The sequence below is a fragment of the Rattus rattus genome, chromosome 4, assembly GCF_011064425.1.
Source record: "Rattus rattus isolate New Zealand chromosome 4, Rrattus_CSIRO_v1, whole genome shotgun sequence".
In the NCBI taxonomy this organism is placed as follows: domain Eukaryota; kingdom Metazoa; phylum Chordata; class Mammalia; order Rodentia; family Muridae; genus Rattus; species Rattus rattus.
In genome coordinates, this window is record NC_046157.1 from 20,206,685 (window position 1) to 20,231,461 (window position 24,777).

The 24,777-nt window shown below is 49.6% G+C and overlaps 1 protein-coding gene across 1 annotated transcript in view; it reads right to left on the reverse strand.

The window, feature by feature from the left end:
• The window catches only part of Pdia5 (protein disulfide isomerase family A member 5), an 85,647-nt gene that overhangs the window by 22,143 nt on the left and 38,727 nt on the right, over positions 1-24,777 (reverse strand). The window contains exons 7-11 of the mRNA XM_032900160.1: positions 22,190-22,250; positions 17,645-17,712; positions 9,671-9,762; positions 9,515-9,586; positions 2,666-2,802 (exon numbers count right to left, since the gene is read on the reverse strand). Coding sequence (XP_032756051.1) covers positions 2,666-2,802; positions 9,515-9,586; positions 9,671-9,762; positions 17,645-17,712; positions 22,190-22,250 — 430 coding nt within the window. The remainder of the gene's footprint in view (positions 1-2,665; positions 2,803-9,514; positions 9,587-9,670; positions 9,763-17,644; positions 17,713-22,189; positions 22,251-24,777) is intronic.

Genomic DNA, 24,777 nt, shown 5'->3' on the forward strand with positions numbered 1-24,777 from the left:
CATCCTGTACTGTTTATCTATAAAACTGCTTAGAGCCATTAAAAACAAGTTTGCTTATTATTTTCACGTAGCCCCACTCCCCTTCAGTCTACTGTGCTGATTTTAAAAAGTCAGCTCTTTTGGCTGAAGGTCCTTTAAGCCAACAGGAAACCTTGCAATTCTGAACTCTGTCTTGATTCTCACAGCTTGGTGTTTAGATTCACTCTCCTGACAGGCCCAGCCTCGAGGCACAGGATGACACTACCCCTGTCCTGTTCCATTCTCCCCTTCACAGTCAGAATGGCAACTCACTTGTTGAATGTCTCCCTAAAAGAAAGGCGTGCTCGCTCTCTGATCCAGGAACCCTGCCCAGGAACCAAGCCAAGCAAGGCCATCAAAGCTCAGCAGACCCCGTGGTTTGCTGTGGTGACAGATTCCAATTCTGTTTGCCTACGTCTTTGAGAGGGTCTGCCCTCCAGCCACTCTACATGGCGCTGACACCAGAAATACTACTGACTTTCAGGATTCACCGACTCTTTATGAGAGAAACCTAGGATCCCTCTGCAGGCCTCCAACCTCGTGACAGGGTTTTGGGAGCACGCTGGCTCAAAGCCCAAAGCCAGGCAGCTGAGAGTGCTCCGCGTGGACCCCGCCCTGAGCTCTGACTCTCCTTTCCACCACGAGGTTTCAGCCCTTCCTAGGCTGAAAGGCGCAGTCCCCAGCAAGGAAAGAGGGTCTGGAGAGAATACTATTTAAAGCAGAGTCATTGGCGTCTAAGGGGTCGTCAGCAGGCAGCTCATCCAGAAGTGAACCTCGTGCTCCTGCATGAACCCCTCACTCTGCAGGAAAGCAGGGGTAAGTACAGCCGATGATTATAAGCAGACGGGGCACGAGTGAGCACCCTTGAGTGGTCAGTAGATGTGTGAAGGAGAACATGATGCCAGCATCTGCCTGCCCAGCCAGGATGGAGAAGCAAGCAGGGTGACTTTAGCCCTGAAGACTCGCTTCTCTCCACAACGCTGAGACAGGCCGGGGAAGCATATTGTAGCTTAGGGGTGGGTGGGGATGGAGGCAGTGCTGCCTGCTGTCCAGGCAGTGGCGTCTCTAAGCTATCGCTAACCTTAGGGATCCCCTTAACTAAGCGTCCCTCTGCCCCCCACACCCATAAGGTCTTATTCTGTAGCCTAGGCTGGGCCTCAAACTCCCCCAGAAGCTGGGATTACGGATGTGCTTTGCTCCTCCGACACTGTCCTTAATCAGCAGGGCCAAAAGTCTTAGGAAAAGAAGTGTTTCTGAGCTTTTTTGTCTGCTTTCTAGAACTAGAAACAAACCACAGTAAATGTCTTTCTTCTGGAGTCTCAAGAATTTGGCTTTGTTTGTTTGTTTGTTTGTTTGTTTGTTTTGTTTCTCTGTGTAACCCTGGCTATCCTCAAACTCTGTTCCTTTAATGCACAGAGATCTGCCTGCCTCTGCCTCCCAAGTGCTGGGATTAAAGGCATGCACCAGCCCCATCTGGCCGAATTTGGCACTTTTAAGAGAACAAATAAAATGTTAGGGGAATTCATAGTAACAGCCCCTCAAAGAGTCAGGGTAGACCTTGTTGTCACCCTCCCTCCCATCCCTATTCTAAGGCCACCAAAGCAGCACAGGACTCACAAGCAGTGGTTAACCTGTGACGATCTTATCTGCAAGGTGGTGCTAATCAGACTCATTTGGTGGCACTGCGGGTAAGATGAAAGACGCCCCATCTGGCATCTGTTAGCACGGGCACCTTATGCCCACAGGATTAACCAATCACGAGCCCTCCTCCTCCTGGAGTGTGTCTATAGTTCTCTGCCTTCTCCCCTCTCACACTGTGATGCTGCAATTCTGGCCCTCACCTGTGAAGCACAGAATTCTTGCTTTTCTTTCCTCTCTGTAACTTCACTCATGATCACTGGACCCCCGGGAGCAGGAGACTACGAGGGCACAGCACCTCACATGTACATGGCATACCTAGTCCCAGGCCACTCAGTTCATCTCCTATTGGGTGCAGCCAGCCCTTCCCACACAGGGCTGCCGTCCGTCCTTGGTTCTCCCTCCCAGGAGCAGCCCCCTCCTCCTGAAGCTGCTTAGTCAACCTTCTGTTCTCCACAGCAGGGCTTAGAGAGAGAGAGTCAAAGCTACATACCTTCTAGCCACTCTTGAGAGCACCAGAGATTGGGATGCTCTATGATCATTGCAGTCTGAGATGGGACGGATGAAGCAGCAGGGGGCGCTCTAGATGCTGGCCTCACTGCCTGTTCAGCTACCAAGTCAGGGCAGGCCCTCTCTGTTACCTTGGACTCACCCTAGGTAAATGGAGGGCTGGGACTGCTCTAACACAGTATGTATGTAGTGTTCTGCCTGTAGGTATGCCTGCAGGCCAGAAGGGGGTACCAGATGACATTACAGAAGGTTGTGAGCCACCATGTGGTTGCTGGGAATTGAACTCAGGACCTCTGGTAGAACAGCCAGTGCTCTTAATCGCTGAGCCATTGCTCCAGCCCCTGATGGGGGCTTTTGTGCCGTTCTGATGGAGATACAGGACAGACGCATGAGCTGAGGATAGACACCATGCCAGTTCCCACTGCATTTCCTATCTAAGGCCCAAGGCAGTGTCCTACTCTGGGGGAGGGGGAGGTAGGGGCAGCAGCGTTCCACTCACATGGGGCGTGGAACATGACGAGGACAGAGGAGTGCTCCTTCACAAACTGGTCAAAGTCTTCATCGGTCAGGTGATAAACGGAGCCGCCCTCATCTGCCCAGGGAGTCTCGGGGACCTGGGGTTGTGGCGGCTGTGGACTGGAAGACCAAAAAACAGGCAGAGCTCAGAGCAAGCCCTGGCGTCTGAACGGCCTTTACAAAATCCAGCCCCCTGGACACATAGCTCCCACACCAAGGCCTTTTATACACTGGAAGCTGGACCTGGAGATGGATGGGCAGGGGCTGCCCTGCCCATCTCTGCCTTCTCCCCAAGCAGAAAGATACTTGATACCCAGTGTACATGGTGGCTGTCTGCTACAGCTTTCTAAGACAGCCCAGGGAATCTTATTTTCCCCAGCAACTGGAGGGGTTGCTGGCTTTTTCAAGGTGGTGCAAACTTCCAGCCAGCTGGCAAGAGCAAACAGCAACGTGCACAGTGGCCACTGTGGAAGCTGCGTGTCCTGCTCTGTCTACCCGCTAGTAGGACACAGGAGGAGGGAAGGAGTGAGGCCAGAGGACTGGTGGAGCAAACAGAAGGTGTGAATGAGGGGAGGGGTGAGCACTGAGCCAGAGGGAAACCAGGTTGGTGGTATACACCCTGCTAGAATCTACTCTACCTTACCAATCCTTCTAGAGGCCCAGAACAGACATTGCTAAAGCTCTCAGAGCAGTCAACCCACTGGCTGCAAAACCCTGGCAGTTACCTGATCTTCCAGAAGCCTGTTTGCTCCACAGAGAACCATACATTGTGTGTCTACAGCCCCTAGTGCTAGGTGGAGGGAAGGCTCCCAGGTACCAACTTCCCGCCAGGATGAAATGGCTGGTGACAGAAGACCCCTGCTGCTTTACTGCTGAGTACTTTTGCCAAAGCACCTCAACTGCGCTTTGGAGAAAACCTCTTGGATGACAAATGTGAAAAGACAAGCATTGTTCCTTGCCGGTAAGTGCCAACAGCAGGGAACACTGTAGAGCTCCAGCAGTCAGGGCTGGAGAATTAATCAGGGAGCCATGTGGCTCACACAGAAGCAAAAGCTGGGTTCAGAGTCTATGGGGACTATGCTGGCTCTGTAGACTGAGCTGCCCCAAGAGCCTCAGTCTCCCTGGTCTCCAGTGAGAGGGGCAAGCCTTTGGTCCATGCTTACTCAATGTCAGATTGTAACTTGCCTTGCAAAAGTGAGGGTTCCTGAAGAGCTATCTTGAGCCTCTCAGTCTGACTACCATATTTGGAACAAGGGAGTCCAGAGACACAAGAATTTCTGTGGAATCTCATGCCAGGGAAAAGGAGAGGGTGCTAGTTGGAGGGGGAACCGGGCTCCCTTAAAGAGATTTCATACAGTTCTACAGTACAGACTGAAGCCCAGATGACGATGGGGTGACAGTTGGCAGGACCACAGTTTGACCAGGACTGCTTACAAGTATCCTTGGCCTTCTATTTAAACATTCATCTCACATCAGAACCCCAAAGATAGACTGGGGGTGGGGAGGTTGCTAAATCCCTTTGTCCCTCTTTCCAATGGGGCAATATTGAAAAAAAAAAAAAAAGTCTCCCTTTTCTGCTTTCCACTTATTTATTTTTGTTTCTGTTTTTTGACAGAAAAACAGTGTCTTACTATGTAGCCCTGGCATCCTAGAATTTGCTATGTAGTCCAGGCTGGTCTCAAACTCACAGAGATCAGCCTGCCTCTGCCTCCTGAGTACTGGGAGTAAAGGTGTACACCACATCAAGCTGCTTTCTACTTTTAATTTGGCTCTTTAATCGACTTACTGCGGACAGGAGGTAGGACCTGACTTAGGACACAGGTCGTGATCCCCAAATTCTATAACGAGATCATACAGGTGGCAGATTCAAGCATTGGAAAATCACCAGCCATGTACTAGTTCCACGATACCTGGCTTCTTATATCTGGGCTAAGCCACTAACCCAGGTGAATGTCTACAGGAGTCCCATGTGGTGGCGACACCTTTAATCCCAGCAGAGGCAGGCAGATCTTTATGAGTTTGAGACCAGCCAGTCTACACAGCAAGTTCAGGCCAGCCAAGGCTACACAAGGAGGCTCAATTTCAATAATAACAACAACTTAATTTTTAAACGATACCTATAGCGGGTGATTTGCCAGGTAGAGAGTCGGGATCTGGGAGTGTGCCTGCCTCCAGGGGAGGGCTAGGTACACCGCCGACCTTGTCTGTTAGTGGAGGGCTGAGGGCTGAAGAGGAATGTGTGTTCTTCACACAGAAGCATGGACAGACTGCTGGTCACGCACACAGCAATCTATAAATTCTTAGCGCTTGTATAAAGAGGGGAGGTAAAAACGGTCCTGCTTTTATCTGCTGTGAAGAAGAAGACTCTGAGACCATAAAGGACCAGCTGAAGCCGTGACCTCTAGGTGTGACGGGGATAACAGGAAGGGAGAAAAGGGCAGAAGTTAAAGCTTCTCGATGCATACTTGAGTGTCTTAGATTTGTAAAAAACTTATATGAACGTGATCTATTTTAAAAAAATCAAAGTAATTAAAAAAAAATTCATCAAGAGTTTTTGAGAACCCAACAACATGAGATGCAAAAGCTATGATGTCCTGGCAGAGTGTTAAGATAGAGCCTGAGAGGCCTCCAGTTTTGAGGCCGTATGTCCCTCTGAGCATACAACCCACTGAGATGAAAACAATGGGAATACAAAGCAAGGACGGCATGAAGATTTCAGGACCTGGGGAAAACAATCACCTGGTGGCCCGAGTCACACCCTGGAAGTCGGGGTACAGCTGGGCTAAAAGTGGGGATCACTATAAGCTGATCCTGAGGAGCACCCATGCCACAGACAACTGGGAGACTGTGGTCAGGAGAGCACTGCAGGAGGGGTGCACTCAAGGAGAATGTGTGGGAAAGAGGGGGAAGCGAGCAGAGGTCTGCATGGAGGGGGAAGCGAGCAGAGGCCTGCATGGAGGGGGAAGCGAGCAGAGATCTGCACAGAGCGCCTGCCGGAAAGTAGAAGGTGCTATTCAAGGTCGGCATCCCCAGGCAGTTAGCCCGGCTCTCTACAAACAGGGGTTCCTCCTCTCCTTCCTATATCTTGTTCCCCATGCACAGCAGACATCTAATAAAGCTCGCTGGGTAAAGAGTGAAGAAACCTGCTGCAGGACACACACAGGCACGTGAATATCTGTGAGTTCCAGGCCAGCCTGGTCGACACAGAGTTCCAGGCTGGGATTACACAGTGAGACCCTGTCTCAAAAACTAACTAGCTAGCTAAATAAACAAACAAACGAACAAAATTTTAAAAAGCACTTCAGACTCTCTGAAAAGGGAAATTATAATTTATTTTCTATATCTCCGAAGAGAATGAATGCCAGCCAGTAGGAACTCCAAAGAGCCCTGCACAACTATCCTCAGGAGACAACAGCAGCAGACAGCAGCTGTGCTGTCGCACCGATGACCCCAGGAGCCTGGGTAAGCAACTTCAGCTTAAAACATCTACTGGACAATGGACCTCTCGCTGGCCTTTTCACAGCTATTTCTCACGTTCTTCCAGACAGGCATGGGCAGGAGATGCTCCGTAAATTTACGAAAGGCTACCTAGACATTCCTGGGTAATCATGGATAATTTGAACTCAAAATGAGGCAAAGGGCTGGGGTTATAGCTCAGTGGATGAAAGTGCCTACTATGCAAGTCTGAAGATCTGGGTTCAAATCCCCAGGCCCCCTAAAGGAGCCAGGCATGGTCTCATGTAAGTAACTCCAATACTCTGGAAGGTGGACACAGGAGGCTCATGGCTAGCTGCCGGCCTAGCTCTAGATGTGTTGAGAGAACCTGTTGCATGGGTATAAGGCAGAGAGTGACAGGGCAAGGCAATCCACATCTCCTCAGGCCTCTGCATGTGCATTTGTACCTGAACAGACCACACACACACACACACACACACACACACACACACACACACGTGCGTACATAACACACTCTTAGAAATATACCCAACTTAAAAACCAAGAACAGTGCGGTAAAAGACACTATGGGAACTGCTGGGGCATGCTTACTGTCTCCTCAGTACCTTCCCAGGACTCTGTTACTTTCAGCTGTTCTGAAGATCAGACAGAGCATCTGTCTCGGGCTGACAAGGCCACCCATAAGCTCATCTCGGGGAGACGTGTGAGTCACGGACGTAGAAATACAACTCAGAGCAGCAGGAGGCAAGAACACTTGGTCTCTGCTAATTCAGTTTGCCTCTGGTTGGTAGATAAAGGCTTGAGTGTACAGCTCGGACAAAATGGATGACTTCTACAACCCCCTACCTGCCTGCCACCCCCAACTCAGCAGAGGTGAGGAGCCCTCGAAAACCATGAGGGCGGGTTCTCTCGGGCTTTGGACATCACTGGTAGAAACAGCCAGGATAGATATACCCTGGTCTTTTAACTCTTGGTTGTACAGGGACCCTGGAGAACAGCTCAGCACCAGGGCAGTGTGTAAGATGAGGTACTCTATTGCCCACTAGGATTGAGGGAACTTAAAATACAAGGGACAAGGAGGAACCACACATGGAGCTGGATACACAATGGAAGATCTAGGAAACTCACCCAACTATCTCTGGGTAATACGGCACAGAGCAGCCTTTAAAATATTTTTCTAAAAGAAACAGCTTACTTGAAAACCATAAACTCAGAAAAACACTTAAAAATTCAAGGTAGTTGGCCACACGGGAAGAAGACGCCTGGCTCTGGCTGGGGCATGAGGTCAGCAGCTGACTGCGAGTCTTGAAAGAAGTGGCCAATCTCTTCCTACCTGGATGGGGGAGAGCACTGTGGTGTCCCCAACACTGAGTGCTCACATCTGTCTAGAGGGTGGCTGCAAGGAGCCCCAAGTTTCCCTTCCTGGTAGTGCACAGCCTGCCTCTCATCCTGAGACTACAGATACACTGGGCTGACAGCAGGGGCTCCTGACCCCAAGGAGAAGAAGGGGGCGGGAAGGAGAAGGCATGGTCAGGAGAGAGCTCCAGGTAGGCAGCCCTGGAAGTGGACAGATCAGGTCATCGAGGGAGGGGAGAATGGGGAGGAGGGGGAGGGAGGGGGATAGGGAGGGAGGGGGTGGGAGAGAGCAGATGGGGATAGAGAGGCAAAAAGAGGCTGAAGGATACATGGCAGGCAGCAGGCAGGCTCCAGTGGAGAGATGGCGACCTCCACGATGAATCTCCACTGATAGGAAACCCCATGTCTAGGATAGCTGGACGCTCTGACCGCATCTCTCCCGCCCTTGTTCCCCACCCCCAAACAAAATCTTATCCTTCGAGAGAAAGAGGAGGGTGTTTTGAAATGAGAAAAGGTTAGAGACGGGGAGGGAAGCGGGCAGATTTTATGCTCCGGTGACAAATGAGATTGCTATTTGTTGAAACCTTTTCCCAAGGCGGACAGAGATATGTCAGGCTGTAGGGGAGTACACGCTTATTATCAAATGAAAAAGGGAAATAGGAAAGTGAAGGCTCAGGCTAAGACAATGAACACACAGTAACAGGGAACGGCCTTCCCGGGCAGGGGCTGAAAATGAAGCAATGGACAGGGACCAAGGTGTGGAAATGCTTCTAGAAGATAAGAGCTACGCAAACACAGGTGCTTCATCTCCTGGGCTCCTGGGAGTTCAGAACTCCAACAGAAACCCTCAGGGTTTTGTCTTGTCTTTTAATACAAAAATTCATCCTTTTCACAATTTCTGAAAATACATGTCTTGAACCTGTAACTAATAACTACTCCCCTAACCCTGGGGTTTGCACTCAGGGTCCCTGAGGTAAAGATGCCAATATATATTAATGAGCTGGGGACTGGGAAGGGATGAACTCTGAGTGGGATCCCAGGGCATCTCCTGGGGAGCTGGGTCATCTGCCCAGCTACCTACCATCTCGGGCAAGCTGCTGTGTCCCTCCACCTATATTAGTTAATTCGGCCATGAAACAAGATAAAAACATTCTTCCCGTCAGTCCTACAGGGAGTACTGCATGAGAAGCTCTACCAGGTGCTTACAATGAGGTCTGCCACAAAGCAGAACCCCCAAACTGCAGCTGCTATTCCTACATGTATGCACAGATCACCACAGGAGAGCAGGGTGGGCACTGGGGAAGGGGTAGCCTGAAGGCTCCAGGAGAGCTCCAAGAAGGCTCTGGGGAAGCTAGGTTTATGTCAGGAAGACAGGGAACACCCAGTGGAATGACGGACAAGACACGGCAGCTGGCCTGGCTCACATCGGCTAAGATGAGGGATGGTGTGGGCAGAACTGTGGGATTTGATGTCCAGAGATCTAATCATAATCGTATTATAAAACAGGGTTTGACGGTTGCCACGAAGCAGGGTCGGGGAAGGGGTGTCTCAGAGTCGAAGGCATTAGAATGTTCCAAGAGTGGCTTCACAGCATCTGACACAGTGTTGTTTTTTAAATAAGCACCTAAGTGACAGTCCTATTTTCAGAGAGCACTCCACTGAACTCTCTTAAACCTGACGTGCAGGGTGAGAAATACCTCTATCCCTCGCACAGTGGGGGGTGGGGGGTTCAATTTGAAAGGAAAGACTTCTGACTTGAGTATGTCAAGACAATGGACAGGTTAGATAGCCCTTCCCCATGAAGTAAGAGAAGTGGGGGTAGACTCTACCAAGGCCCCATCACCACAGGTCGACAGCTCAGCAAATCCTCATAGCACCCCCTACCTCAGATCCCCATGGGAAAGTCAGCCATGCAGCCTTCTCCCTCCTTGACCTCTTCTCCAGCACAGCCCTGTGGGTAAGGGGCTGCAGCCCTTAGCACCCAATCCCCAGTGGACCCGAACACAAATGTCCAACTCACTTCTTCAACCACTCCACGATGTCCTCAGCCGTGGACCCATAATTCTCGTACTGGAACAGAAACCGTCCCTTCCTATGAAAGGCAAAGAGACAAAGAGGCTCAGCGAGTGACACCAACGCCATCAGGGGCAGCCCTTGAAGGGATCTCGAGACTTACTCAAAATAGCAGATGGTGGGGTAGCCACGCACATTGTACTCCTCCTTGATGTTCTCGAACTCTGGGGGGTAGACATTCATCCCAGCCAGTACCTGAAAGGACAGAGACTGGTCTCCAACCTGCACCCATCCATGCACAAGACAAAGCCTTGTAAGCTGGTGTGCAACCGGATAACGAGGCTGTCTGAACTAGTCCAGACAACAATGGAGAACTTTGGAAAAGCCAGGCACCTGGGTTCTTAGGCTGCCCTCCAGATATATGCTCCATAAGAATGTACAAGTTTGGCCTGGTTCTTCCCCTCATCCCCATGGTTCCAGAATTAAGACTCAGACTCAAAATATATTTACAAATACCTTGGCCACATAGCTAGGCCCTTCTCTGACTAGATAGTAACTTAAAATAACCTATTTATTCTAATCTTCATTCTGCTACATGGCTGGTTATCTGTGCTCAGGTACTGTGTATTTGTCTGGTCACATCATCCCGGGCGAATCTCCCCTACCTGCTCTATCCCAGAATTCTTTCTGACTTCCAGATGTCCCACCTTCTATTCTACCCTTTCCTATAGACTGTAGGGTTTTTAATTGACAACTGGGATGTAAGGATGCATCTTACAAGTTGCAGAAACAGTGGCTTTTGAACACACTGAGCCTCTCTATAAGGGCCTTGGACATCTTCCTGGATGTTTCGTGTCCCGTCTTCCTGGCCCAGCTAGACTCTATTTCTCATATGTGGGTAAGGAGACCATGGTTCTCATGGTACATAAGAGATGAGGTATCCACAGGCCACTCCTGAACTTGCCATGTGACCCACCCTCTCTCTCCTTGCAAGGCCCACATCCCTGAATTGGGACGGAGAGCCCGGGTAGCTGCGTTACTGTTATGTGTCTCAGTACTAAGAACAGCCCAGAATGCAGTGTCTCCTGAGATGCCCTTCCTACATGGGGCTGGATCGGGTGTTTTGAGTCTATTCTCAGGACAGAATGTTGTTGAATGACAAGAGATGGGAAGGCTGCTTACAGAGCAGGGCAGCACAGAGGTGAAGGGAGTGCACAAAGGAAGCTAAACGTCACCGATCCTAACACACAGACACATAGAAAAGGAGCCTGGTGACTCTGGCTGGCAATGAACTGATCTTAGTGTTTGTATGCATTATGAGCTGTGTGGCTTCTGGAAAGTCACTCAGCCCCCCCCCGCCCCGCCCCCCAAGGCTCCTTGTTTGAAAAGCGTAGGTGGTGTGACTATTGCAGACCTCTTAAGGGAACAAAAGGTGACAAGCCAGGTCAAAGATTTTAAACACAAACTGGTATTCCATGATGTCAAAGTCCTATTTCCTACAAGCTTTGATTGCCCTGTCGTGCTGACTGTGCCTTCAGCCCCTTCAGCCCCAGAGGCATCGAGTGTATCTTTCTAAGTGTTTTAAATACCTAGCTTAGTACCTGGCATACAGCAGATGCGTAGTCAGTGCTTGCTAATTCATCAGGGTTTCCCTGCCAAGGGTTTGGGGTTGTTGTAAAGAACACAAGGGTAATCCCAAAACAGACCTGAGCAGAAGCCCCAGAGCCTGTCCTCTAAAAGCCACCGTGCTCACTCCACTCCCCAGACTGACTCGGTCTGTTCCAGTAATATCTGTCTACGTCAGGGTTCTTTCTTCCCGTCTAATTGATCTCCCTCACGTCAGTATACGTTTGCCACAAGATTAACAGCACACATCCTCTCCTTTCATCGCATGGCTTCTCTGCACCAAACTTCACAATCCCACTGAGCACAGGCGGAAATCCAACTCTGCACTCAGCCCATATGCTCCCTGTCTCCATTCTGAGTCCTTCTTTCTTACAAATCTCTTAATTGTACACCTGCTAAACTCTGTTTTTTTTTTTGTTTGTTTGTTTGTTTTAATTTACCAAGGAAGAAGACAATCTAAGAATTCTGCACAGGAAGGAAATTGGCCTGTCTGCCTACTCAGACACCTTGCAAAGTGTGTATCATCTTTTTACTCAACTGCTTCCTCCTCCTGCTGCCCCTCCACCACCTCCATCACCATCACCATCACCACCACCACCTCCTCCTCCTCCTCCTCCTCCTCCTCCTCCTCCTCCTCCTCCTCCTCCTCCTCCTCCTCCCTCCTCCGCCACCACCACCACCACCACCACCACCACTACCTTGGTGTAGTTTCACTATGAGCTCCAGACAGACACCGTCTGTCCAAACTCCTCCTAACCTACACATTTCCTCTGACACGGCTCAGCTGCCTCTCTTGTACCTTAGTTTCCTCATCTGCAGCAACTCAGAGGCTTTTGATGGTTAAGAGACAACCCAAGTAAAATCTGTTTAAACTGAAGATGACTTAGGTGTTTTTGTTTATATTACGAAGTTTATAATCTGCTCACATTTCCAGAGCACACACTGTCACGGCATTGTCTGGGTATTCTGGTCCCCAACTGATTGCTGAAGATGCCAATCCGTTACTGTGTGGCTACCACTAAAGATTCAGTCCTCCATTTAGAAAAAAAAAAAAAAAAACAAAAAAAACTCATCTCCCAGGTCGACTTTGCAAACACCTTTGCCTGGGGTGTCATTTAATTTCCAGATTCCGTAGCACTTCTGGGCCATTTGGGTGACAATGACTAGTTAATAAGGGGTGTGTGTTTGTGTGTGTCCACACTCACATGCACTGTGAGTCTCGCCATGTAGCTCTGCCTGCCCTGCAATTAACTGTGTAGACCAGACTGGCCTTGTACTCAAGAGATTCTCCTGCCTCTGTCTTGCTGCCACTACACCTAACAAGATGTGCACTTTTTGAGCAACATGTAGAAACACTTTTAGAGTTAGAGTTTTTGAGGTCAAGAAGGAAAAAACTGCTCCCGGTACAAGGAGAGGATAAAGAGGTCACAGTGTCCAGAGAGCACACAGTCGGTATATTCTTCATGTTTAACCCTGGCTAGGAGCAATCACAGAAGCTGCGCAGTGGGCATAAGCTCCTGCTTCAGGCAGGGTCAGATCGCCAATGGGAAGGAAGCAAAGACACAGCAGCATACGCTCTCCCCACCCACTCCATGAAGCAGGAGAGAGGAGGCTATAAGCAAGTTAACCAGAGTCACTTTGGAAAAGGGTTCAGTTGCAGAGGCATTTGGGACTCCATTCAGGTGTGGCAGAGAATTACTGTGGTCGAAGAAAGCATTACTGTCCAGCTGCACTTCTGTGACATACAATCATTCCTCAGTATCCAGTGAAATTAGAAAAAAAAACACCAGGATACAGAAATCTTGGCATTCTCGTCTCGTCTAGGAAAGGGATTAGCATTTGCATATACCCTATAGAGACTCTTTCATATGCTCCAAATTATCCCCCAAACAGAAGACAATACAGATGTTCAACAGTTGTGATAGGATATGGCTTAAGGGATAAAGAAACTAAAGTCTGTACATATTCAATATGGAAGCACCCCCCCCCCCCGTATATCTTGGATCCGCTATTGGTTGAACCCACAGATGCAGAGACCCAGGATACACAGGGTGAATGCACAGGGCAGGGCAGGTTGTCAGGGAAGAACTGTAGGTCAGGGGGACCTATATAAGGGGATGTCAGGAGCCTTCAACAACCATCTAAGTGGCCAAGCCGAGCCCGATCCAAGATGGTGGATGTAGGTAATGAATGTTTGCTGAGGTGCGGGTCACACTATTGAAGAGTCAGGAAGCTCAGTAAGGGGCCTGAAGGAGGCAGAGAGAAGCTGAGTTTTATTTTAAACACTGCATCCAGGAAGTGAGGGGGAAAGCAGACTGTAATGCTGTGTAAGCTATCAGACATGTGGTACTGGAGCTTAGGAGATGAGCTTGGGCGGAAGCGAGGGCACAGAGAAGATCAGGAGGGAACTGACTAAAGCAAGACAAGGGAAGCACAGTGCCAGGCACCGTCTGTGCACTGCAGAGAGACTACAGGCCCTGGAGGCACCTCCTCCCAGAGAACCTGAAGAATGGTCACAGGGCAGTTAGGAGGAGGTGGAGGTCCTTGCCCCACAGCTTACACATTTGCTCCTCACAACCCAGTGGGCCAGCATCCTCCTCATCCTCATTTAGGAGCTAGATCAGTGGAGGATCGAAGGCTCAGAAACTCGCTCAACAACTCCCAGCTAGCCAACGAATGAGCGCCAGCACCAACCTGACCTGTGTAAGTCTCTTACCAGGCCTGTTCCACTTTGGTTTCACATCCGCTCTGCCCCATCATGGCCAAGGCTAACAATAAACTGGAGATGCTCAAAGGCCCAGTGGGGTCGTGGATAAGGGCAAGGCCAGGAAGGGAAGCACACTTATGCAGCTGAACCAGGGAGCAGCCCAGCAGCTGACAAGTAAGTCAATTAGTCAGCAGCAGGGAGGACTGATGCCCATGACTCACCACCTCTCAATGCCAGTGCCCAAGGGTCAGATTTGAGTTTGGAAAACGGCAAAGGCCACATGTCACTGCTGACCTGGCGTAACTTCCTGTATGACATCATCAGGTTGGACACCTCCCAAGCTCTGTAGCAGAGGACAACTTCTGACCCTCATCACAAGGCAGTCAGACAAAGGAACTCAAAGAGGACAGAGATGGAGAGGAAGGAGGCTGGATGCTCTGGACCAGCTGGATTTTGGCAGTGGGGAGAGCAAGCCTTTGATTCCCGAGGAGAACAGTCTGTATCAGCCCCGCTATGCTCTGTGTGCACAGGCAGAAAGCAGTCAACACCTCTGGGTTGCTCAGTCCGCCACTCCTGTGTCTGGCTTCTGGGAAGGTCCCAGCCCAGAAACTGGGGCTCTTCCCACTTTAGGTAACTAGTGAAGGGACAGAATGTCACAAAAGCCACTTTCCTAGTAAACTAAAGTAGAAACAGAACAAAACAAACCTCAGAGAAAGGAAACACACGAGAAAGGAAATGTGAGTTAATAAGACAGAGGCCCAGGGCAGAGGTGACTCCCACAGGGCCTTCACTCCACTGCTTAATTCAAGGACAAGCTTCCCTGCTTTTTGATAATGTCACTGCAACCTTTTAATTCAGTTCTTCATGCTGTGGTGACCCCCAACCATAAAATTATTTTCATTGCTAATTCATAAGTGTAATTTTGCTACTGTTAGGAACTGTAATGGTGTCTGTGGTTTCCGACTGTCTGAGTTACTGCTGTAAACAGACGCCATGATCAAGGCAACTCTTATAAGGACAATACCTCATTGGGGCCGGCTTACAGGTTCAGAGGTTCAGTCCATTATCATCAAGGCAGGAGCATGGCAGCATCCAGGCAGGCATAGTACAGGAGGAGCTGAGAGTTCTACATCTTCATCTGAAGGCTGCTAGCACAATACTGGCTTCCAGGTAGCTAGGATGAGGGTCGTAAAGCCCATGCCCACAGTGACACACCTGCTCCAACAAGGCCACACCTTCTAATAGTGCCACTTCCCTGGTCAAGCATATATAAACCATAACACCATGGTCTTAGGTGACCCCTCTGAAAGAGTCATTTGATACCTCACCCTGGGGTTGTGACCCACAGGTTGAGAACTAGAATGGGTAGAACTGGAATGACAACTTTTAGATCTCTAGATTGGGCTCAGGAAGGAGGTATAGGTCTCTTGAACACAAGTATGCTTCAGAGCCAACATCACAGAACAACCTTGGCCAAGGGCAAAGTCCCTATCCTACAAGCCTCCTTCTTACTGTGTCCCTAGCTTAATAACCAATACTCTGGATCCCTTTAGAAGGAGAGAATATCATTCTAGATAAACACAGAGCCTAAAATAAAACAAACCCAGGAGTGATACCCTCCACACTTCCTCATTGGTCAGCATGGACTGGGTACCTTCTGTGCCCCGTGCTGACGAAACACCCTTGACATGAACATGGTCCCTGCTCCCAGGAAGCCCACAGATCATAATGATATTAAATTATAATGTGATGTGATGCAGAAATAGAGGTGGGTGGGCCTGTGTGTGGGGCACGGACAAGTCCTGTGGCGGTGTGGCAGGCCCCTGGGGGAACACTGAGGTGGACAGTGTGGCCATGTCTGGGAAAAGTTCAGAGGGTACATGTGGCTGAACCTGGCTGGGGGGTAATTCTTATTCTGATTGGAGGCTTGAGTTATTTATTTGTCAGTTCTACGGAGTTTGGAAATCGAGCTGAGCAGTTCGAAGTGTACAGGGGCACAGGCAAGGAGAACATGGTGGGTAATTAAGTCTTTTCTCCAGGCTAAATAATCTTAAAATATGGTATCTATTGAGGCCCCAAAAATGTGCAGTGAAATTTCCCTAGAGTGATATATATGTACCTCAAGGCCAAACGTCTTCAGGCAAGCTACTAAAAATTCATTAGTGAGAAGCAAGTACGACCACGGTGTTGCCCCAGAATGAGGTCACAGAGAAAGCAATGGTTCCTGTAAATCAACCCTGCAGCCCAATTGCGGGCAATCCCCCTGTCTACGTGATGCCGCTTACATTGACTTTGAACTAATCCCCACTTAATTTGATCCATAAAGATTGGGATGCTGTTTCAAGACTTCAGATCTCCTATAATGGGATGTGGGCCAGACTCACTGAGATGGCTCCTCTGATAACCTTCTGTGAGTGGTGTATAGATTTCTCCATGCTCCTAAGAACAGTGGATTCTTTGCTTGCTCCCACCAAAAAACGCTTCATGGTTAAGTGCAGAAATGGACAAACGCACCAGAGGAGCAGTCAAAGCAGTTAGGTATCTGTACACCCAGGTTCACAGCCTCATTCGTGACAGCCAAGAGCTAGAACCAACTCAAATATCCAATGAATAGTAAACAGATAAGCGGTGGGTATGTGTGTGAATATTACACAGCGGGTGTGTGTACATGTGTGAATATTACACAGCTGGTGTGTGTACATGTGTGTTTATTACACAGCTTTAAAGAGGAAATAGTGTCATGTGCTATAACATGGGTGGACTGGAAGACATCACGCTAAGCAAAATAAGCCAGTTACAAATGATAAATACAGTAGGAGTCCATTTTAATGAGGGAATCTAACCTCAAAATCATGGAAACAAAAAAAGAGAAAGATTTATATCTATCTATCTATCTATCTATCTATCTATCTATCTATCTATCTATCTATCTATCTATCTATGAAGGATGAAGAGCAGAGGGGAAACTCATGTTGAGAACAGGGTTTTGGTTTTATAAGGTGAAGAAGACTTGGAGGTTGGTCTCACACACTCAGGTGGTCTGTAGGTCTGAGATAGTGTAACACGTGTGCTCCTTACTCCGTCTAGGACATGGACAGACTCACGGCAGAGGACATGCAGGTGGGACGGGGCCCTCCGTGGTGGAACTCAGCTCCCTCTCTGCTCAAGGCCTGCATCAGGACTGTCCTGCTTGTTCTGGCTTCTCTGAAGAACTGCTTCCCTAATGGCTTCTCCTCCTGTGTCCCCTAAAAGTAGGCTTCCTTCAGACCCGCTTTTCTCCTTCTTTCCTTTCAGGATTGTCTTTAGTTTTGGTTCTGCAGATCTCCTGTCTGGGCTTGTTTGCTACTTTCTGCTCCTCTTCCTGCCTCTCCCCCGACCCCCACCCCCACCCGAGAGACCAGAGACCTAGGCTAAGCATGATTTCTATGAAACTGCTCTGAAAGCACGCACAGCTCTGCTCCAGGGTATCCCTAGTACCACCAAGCCCCCTTCTTTGCCAATGGACCCCCCAACAACTGCTAGACTCACTTTGGACCCCCAGTGCCTAAAATGCTAAACTTCAAAGGTTCTGCCCTTGCTCCTTGGCCTGGTTTGCTGGCTTCCTCATGTGTCATCACTGGCCTTTGACAGGCACCAAACATCCCTGCTCTGTAAATACTGCAAAGTTAGTCCACCTTTACAGAACAGGTCTCAGAAGCAACCTGGGTAGCAGGAGGTGGCCTCACAGTTCAGAGCCTCCCCTCTATCCAATCCTGGCCCCATGTCAGAACACTAGTCCCACTGCCCCCTCAGTGCCTTACTTACAGTGTGGCCTCGCACTTGGGTGGCAGCCTTCTGGAAATGTGGCATGATCCTCTTGCACATGCTGCACCCTGTTACGGGCAGGAGAGAAACCAAACCCAGGTTGGTTATGATGATGGTGGACCCTGAGCTCCCCTCCCAGACCTCAAACCAAGCCAGTACCACCCACGAACATCTACACCATCCCCACATACATTGGTAAGCTCAGGGCTGTCCTGGGCCCTGTGGAACCCAACAGAATAGAAAGCAAAGGCCTGGCTGCCAAAGAATTTACAGGCACAAAACAAGATGGAGCCCCCAGTGTCTCCAAGGACCTCGTATGAGATAAGCAATGGTGTGAGAGAAGAGCAAAGCCCACAGTGTTCCAGCATGGCTGAATAGCTTCACGGTAACACAGGGAGCCAGGACAGATGTTGAGAGCAGCCTTCTACATGCACAGCTAAGACGCCCTTCTTACGCAGTCAGGGATGGCAAATGAACCAGTCAAATGCCACTAGAAAGGGAAAATTGTAACTATGAGTACAATGACTGTTGGGACTTTCATGCCTCTTTTCTCTTCCATTTACAAGCACAATTAAGCAATAAACTGGAGGCAGCCCCCGCGTGAAAGGGGCTGGCTCTGGCAGGTTGGGAGAGCACTGGGCCGGCACTCAGGACTTAGACGCTAATCTTTACTCTGGCTGCTGCTGGCCTTGGCCACAGGACCTCCTTTCTGCGCCGTTCCTCCTGGCAATGGAGGAGGTAAACAGACCCCAGCCTTCCTGGCTCTGCACAGGAGCCTATGGCTCTGCCCTCCCAGGTTTCTGTGGTCTGAATGGTTATACCCATCTCTTGGGGTGGTAATGCATCCACGCCAGCATTGGTAGATTTGTGGCAAGCATCCACTACTGCTTCAGAGCAGGCTTGATACAAACTTGCCCCTTCATCTAAGCCCAAACAGAGAAGGCCATACTTCTGACCCCATGGGGCACAAGTTCTAGCTCCCTCAGTCACCAGGAATTGTGACATGCCAAGCTGTTACCGTTTCTGACAGCCACCCTGCTGCAAAGAAGCTTTGAGAGGAATTATCTGAAGGCCACGGAAACCAAGGCTGACTGAACTATGGTCAGGTGGGCTCTCATCTCAAAGAGCAAGGCTGACAAGCTCACACCCTGGAAGGCGGTAAGTCAAGAATCCAGGTGGGAGAGACTTCCCACTTTCCAAGGGCAGACAGAGGCATGGAGAGAGGGAGACAGAGAAAGAGAGAGAGGGAGAGGGAGAAAGGAAGAGGGAGGAAGGAGCGTCTGAGTATTTTTGTGTGTTTGTTTGTCCTCTTCCTGGTAACAAGACTACTAGGAGAGCCACTGATGCAAAAACCATCCACCAGAACACCACAAATGCCCTCCCGCCTTCTCTCCAACATTCCTGCCTGACAGATGGGTGCCCAGACACAACCTCTACCACAGGCTATAAACCCCGAGTGTGTGAAATGGTTCTGGGAAGACAAGTGGCTCTCTTCTGCTGGCTGGTCACCCTGGCATGGACACTCTTAATGGCAACAAAGGTAGGAAGACGACACAAGGAAAACAGAAACCCAGTCAGGCTCTAGTGTACACAAGGCATCACCCATGGCAGGGGAAGCAGTAGAAGCCAGCGAGACACACTCTGCACCAGGGAATAAGAACTCCATTTACATGTGTCCGTCCCTGACCCCTGACCTCTGACAGATATGGGATCCTGGGCAAGTGAATCTCAGTGTCTCTTGAAGGTTATGGGACTCTGGCTATGCCCACCTGTGAAGACAGTGACTGCCCCACAGGTACTGAACCACCAGGAGGGTAGGCAGAGCCTGCCCCAGTAGAGCACGCTCAGTGCCCAAGGGGCATCTCGGGTCCACACAGGGTATGAATCAGCTCCCCATTCACAGTGGGAGATCTACTTCCACGGGAGTAAAGGAATAAAACACCATTCCGGGAGGAGAGTAAGGAGTACAAACAGTGCCTCTCTTCCACTTCACTGCCCGCCAGGCCAGCCAGCCATCAGGAGCAAATGTGACCTCCTGTCCCCACAGGTGTGGCCTCTCTTCCAGCTCTGCCCATCTGTAGCCTACAGCAGATGCACTCCCCAACTGTCCTGGGGCAGAGGCCGACAGTTCTGTGATGAGAAGGTCCTGGGGGATGAGGAAGAACAGGAAACCCCAGGCTAACCCCATTTCCAATCTAGCCACAAAAATAGAGCTGGTGTCAAGCTTCTCACCTAAGCCTCTCTTCCTGGGATTCAACGGCAAGGCAGGGAAGAGGCAAGCCTGATCATCATTCTCAAAGCCCCAACCCGGAGCAGACAGCCTTTTTATTTTCTCATTAATTCAGTGAACAAACATTTACTGAGAAAGCAGCAGGGCCTGGGGACCCAGATGCCTTATCCCAGCTAAAGGCTCCCACAGTCTCTGGGTTTATTCATCCACGTGCAATCAGAAGATCAGAGCCCTGACAGATTGCCGGGTTAGGGGATGGCTGTGAATCCCACAAGTGGGGCCACAGCATCTGGGCTGGCCTAGGTATAATAAAAGCCTGTGTTCGTTTCACTAAACACACACACATAACAAAAGGGATGTGGGGGGTCCCTGGGACCTTGGAGGTTGTCCAATCTGACCCTCCATGGGAAGTTTAACTTAGCAAGTCGGTTTTCTCCTTCCGTTCCCACCGCTAAGATGCTCGATGACACCTTTGAGGCTCCCAACCCTCCAGCCTCAGCTCTCTATTATTAAAGACCATCTCTGCAGAACGAGCAGTACAGGCCCACTGCCAGGAAGCCCGAGAGAGTGGGTGGGGCAGATGGCACAAACATCGGCTGCGAGTGCTAGTAAATGCGCTTTTAAAATGATTGATGGAGTTTACCGGGAGCCTTGGGTGACTTGGACCCCGGTCCTGCCTCCTGGCACGCACTGCCCATCAACGCACACATCCAGTTCTACATGCACATTCACCTCAGTGTGGTGAATCCCAGGGGTTGAGACAAACCAAAGGAGGCCTGCTCCTCCAGACGCCAAAGAGGAAGGGTAATTTCTGAGGCAATCTGAAGCCGAATGATTAATCAGGTCCTCAGAAAGGGGGTGGGGAGGAACGGACTGCTGAGACCAGCTAATGAACATTACTAGACAATGAGCCACGGCAAAACTTCAGACGTGGCATAACTGGGCTCCTCCTGTACTCAGAAATACCTCTGAGGCCAAGACAGTTTTGGGAAGAGGTTGGGGCTGGATAGAGACCATTATGTTGTCATGGTGAACAAGGTACAGGTTCAATCAGGCAAAGCCACCAGAGCCCCAGGGAGGCATCTGGCCAGAGGTGCACACAGCACAGAGAATGGGGCAAGGGCCTCTACTCTGAGAGCTTCCAGGAAAGTTAGGTAGGCTTAAGAGTCAACAGAAGCCTGGTGCCACTGTGCCAGCCTGACTGTGCCAGCCAGCCCTACCACTCAAACTCCTGCATATCACTTCCTCCCACAACTGACGATCCCTTCTGGCTTCTGGAAGGAAGGGCATGCGTGGCCCCAGAGACGTAATTCAGAGCCTCACCAGGTTCCAATCATGATAGGAGTTGGGACTCTGAGTCTGTAGGAGGGGCTGGACAGTACTTCCTTGAGACTGTTCCTGTGTTACTAGTACTTAATCAGCTGACCAGCAGCCATAGATCAATATACAGACATGGCTGTGTTCCAATCAAACTTTATTATAAAAAACAGTGGACCATGGAGCCACAGTGTGCTGATCCACATCAGAGACTTATGACGCAGCAGGCACAGCAAACAGTTTCCCAATAAAACAGAATACGCTACTCATCTGGTACGGGACACGGCACGTGGTGAGTACGGTTTTGGGACATAGCCTCAGCTTATTTACATGTAATTTACATATATTTATAGTGCTGGCTGGTGATGTAAGATATTTTCCAGTCTGTGAAATGCAGTTAAAAGGCGGGGAAGCCTGTTCTCTGACGAGTGTGCAAACGGAGCCCAGAGAGGTTGAGCTTGGCTAAGCTCATGTAGCTCACTGGGAGTCAGCTGGAATCAGACCCTGAATCTTCCCCTGCCACCTCAGCTGTCCTTTGGTCATTTCTCACAGCCAGCCTAAATCCCCGGGTCCCCATTCCTCTCTCACCCTAGTCCCCAGGTCCTGCCAGATGACACCGGCAGTGCTGAGGGAGCTGGGGTCCCAGAGGCAGACAGGCTTGGGGTGGGCAAGAGTGGCAAGCCCGAGAGCTCGCGGCAGGGCTACAGCAGGGCTACAGCACACACTGAGGTGGAGAGCATGCTCTACAGACCCAGGGGTCAGAGGTTCAAGAAGGCATAGCGGACTAGACAGGACACCCTGCAGTGTTCAGGGTGGAGAGGGCAGGAGGCTGCCAACTCCTGTGGAGAGGGTGGAGGGAGGACAACAAGAAGGTGGGAGCCAGTCAGAAAGGCTAAGGGGAAGGCCATGAGGTAGAAAGACCAGCGCCCTAGGCAACCCTGACTGCCCATCACACGCAAAGCCTAAATGGACTCTGGGCCAAGGAGCCATTCACTTACAGGGAGCGTAGAACATCATGAGGAGAGGTTTCTCTTCTTTCTTCAGGAGCCGCCTGAAGTCCTGAGGCACAAAGAGAAAAAAACCAGGAGGTCACACACAAGGAGACAGCATGGACACACTCAGGCCACGTTTGCCCCAGAACCCAGTGATAGGAGGCACAGAGGAGACTCAGCCACAGCCCAACAGGAGATGGAAGAACCTTGGGTGTCCTATTCTAGACCATTCTGTCACCAGAGGGAGGAAACAGGGTCTGGGAGAGGACAACTGGTTCTTCCAAATCACTGGGCAAGGTGAGGTCGCCAGGACCAGCTATTAACTTTCAGCTCCACCTATAAAAGCTAAAGACATCAAGGTGCCATTTTTCCAAGAGATGACTGAGCGGGCCAGCCCTCCACGTGATTTTGAGAGTGACTGTCTCTCAGAAAAGGGATCTGCATGGCCACTGGGGTATGCTGGCTGAAGAAACAGACTGTGAGCCCACCCACACCTGGTAGTCTCTTCCCTCAGCTCTCGCACCACCATGGGTCCACCGTCCACAGTGCTCAGAAGGACGTGAGAACCTGGGCCACAACCCAGGCCGTCTTAATCAGATCATTTGTATTTATGAAAGTTAGGTCAGTGCCCGGCACACTATTTGAGAAGGTAAAGTGATCTGTTAAATAAACGTGGTAAATATAAAGAAGAAAGGGGGCTGTCCCGAGGCTTGGAACGAATCGTCAGAGACCCGTTCTCCAATGAAAGCCAATGAGACCCGCTCTCCATGAGAGCCAATCAGACCTGCTCTCTATGAGAGCCAATCAGACCCTCTCTCCAATGAGAGCCAATCAGACCCACTCTCCATGAGAGCCAATGAAGCACGAGGAAATCGAGCCGGCTGAGGGCTGCGGCGGGGCACTGCAACAGAGCACATTTTGATCACAGAAAGTTCCTCTAACCAGTTTTCTCGGAAGAAAATTAGAGGCTTTTTCTTGTGAATAATAAGGAAACTAAGAGAAAATTTAAAAACGCAGCTTACTGACAGCAACATGGCATTAAGTAAATAAACGACAGCAGATCCCACACAATGGAGTCCGACAGCAGCATTAAAACAGAGGAGAGGCATATTTAATGTCACGTGAGATGTGCTTGTCATAGTGGGGGAGGGGAGCTTTACGGAGCAGCATATAAATGCAACGGCGTTCTTCTGAGTAAAAATATTTATGTATGCATTACCTTAAAAGCCTGGAAGCCTACAAAAATATCAGTAGCGGGCCATCTCTCAATGAAGAGACAGGGTGATTTGCAGCTTTCTTTTATGCATAAGCTATACTTTCTAAATATTCAACAGTGAATGTGTATTACTTAAGTTTGTTTTTAGCAAGATAAAAAAAAGATTTAAATTTTTCGGGAGTCTAAAACGTTCTGAAAAAAAAAAAAATCCTGAAAAGCTTAGACTTATTCTCACCCACAGAGAGATGGGCACTTGCTATAAAACAGAATTGTAAGCGGATGTTAACCTAAGTAACAACCCAAGAAGGGAGCTTTAAGAAGCCAGGGCATTTGGGCTAGGGATGTAGGTCACGGGGAGGAAGTTCGCTTAACGCACACAAGGCCCCTGCCTGATTCTTAACACTGGGAGGAAAAATCATGGCGCTTGTCCGGGAGCAGCAGATGCTGAGTCTGCAAGCCAGGGAACCAGCGGCACATTGTAAGAGACACTTCAACCGAACAATGAAGGTGATAGAAGCTAGGTATTCGAGATCGGTACCGAGAGGCTGGACAGGCGTCTCTGCTGTGGCCGCCTTTGTAAGGTGGCCCTGGAGAGTCCTGGACACTCGCTCCCAGACAAGCGCATGAGAGAGTTCCTGCCTTCACAGTTCTATTTAACTTTTAATTTTTTTTTTCTTTTGGGGGGAGGTTAGAACCAAAAACATGACTACTTTTTGATACTAACAACCTTCACACAGATTCTTGGCCCTAACTGGGGGGGGTGGGGGGGTGGGGAGGGGGGGGGGTAGAAACACTTTTAAAATTATCTTCTGGGATCTCTGCAGATTAAAAACCCAATACAAGGGGTTGGGGATTTAGCTCAGTGGTAGAGCGCTTGCCTACTGAGCAAGGCCCTGGGTTCGGTCCCCAGCTCGAAAAAAAAAAAAAAAAAAAAAAAAAAAAAAAAAAAAAAAAAAAAAACAATACAAGATGTGAGAGGGAAAGGTTTGATTATACCTAGCCTATAAAAATTTGGGCTCACAGCAGGCATTATGGTACGTGCTTTTAATCCCAGTACATGTAAGGCTGATTTCTGTCAGTTCAAGGCCAGCCTGATATACATTTTAAATTCCAGGACAGCCATAGCTACATAGTGAGACCTTGTCTTCAAAACAAACAAAACAAAACAAAACAAAAAGATTGAGGCCCACGTCATGAATAATGAGTTACAATGGAAAATGCTGAAAAGTAAGGGATTTTAAGCTTACAAACTAAACCATTAATTTAACTTGAATACTAAACCTTAAGCTATTCGTGGGGAATTCTAACTTCAGAAAAGCAACTATATCTTCTGTTTTTGCAAAAGAGAGAACATCCCAGAGAATAGCAACAGGACTGT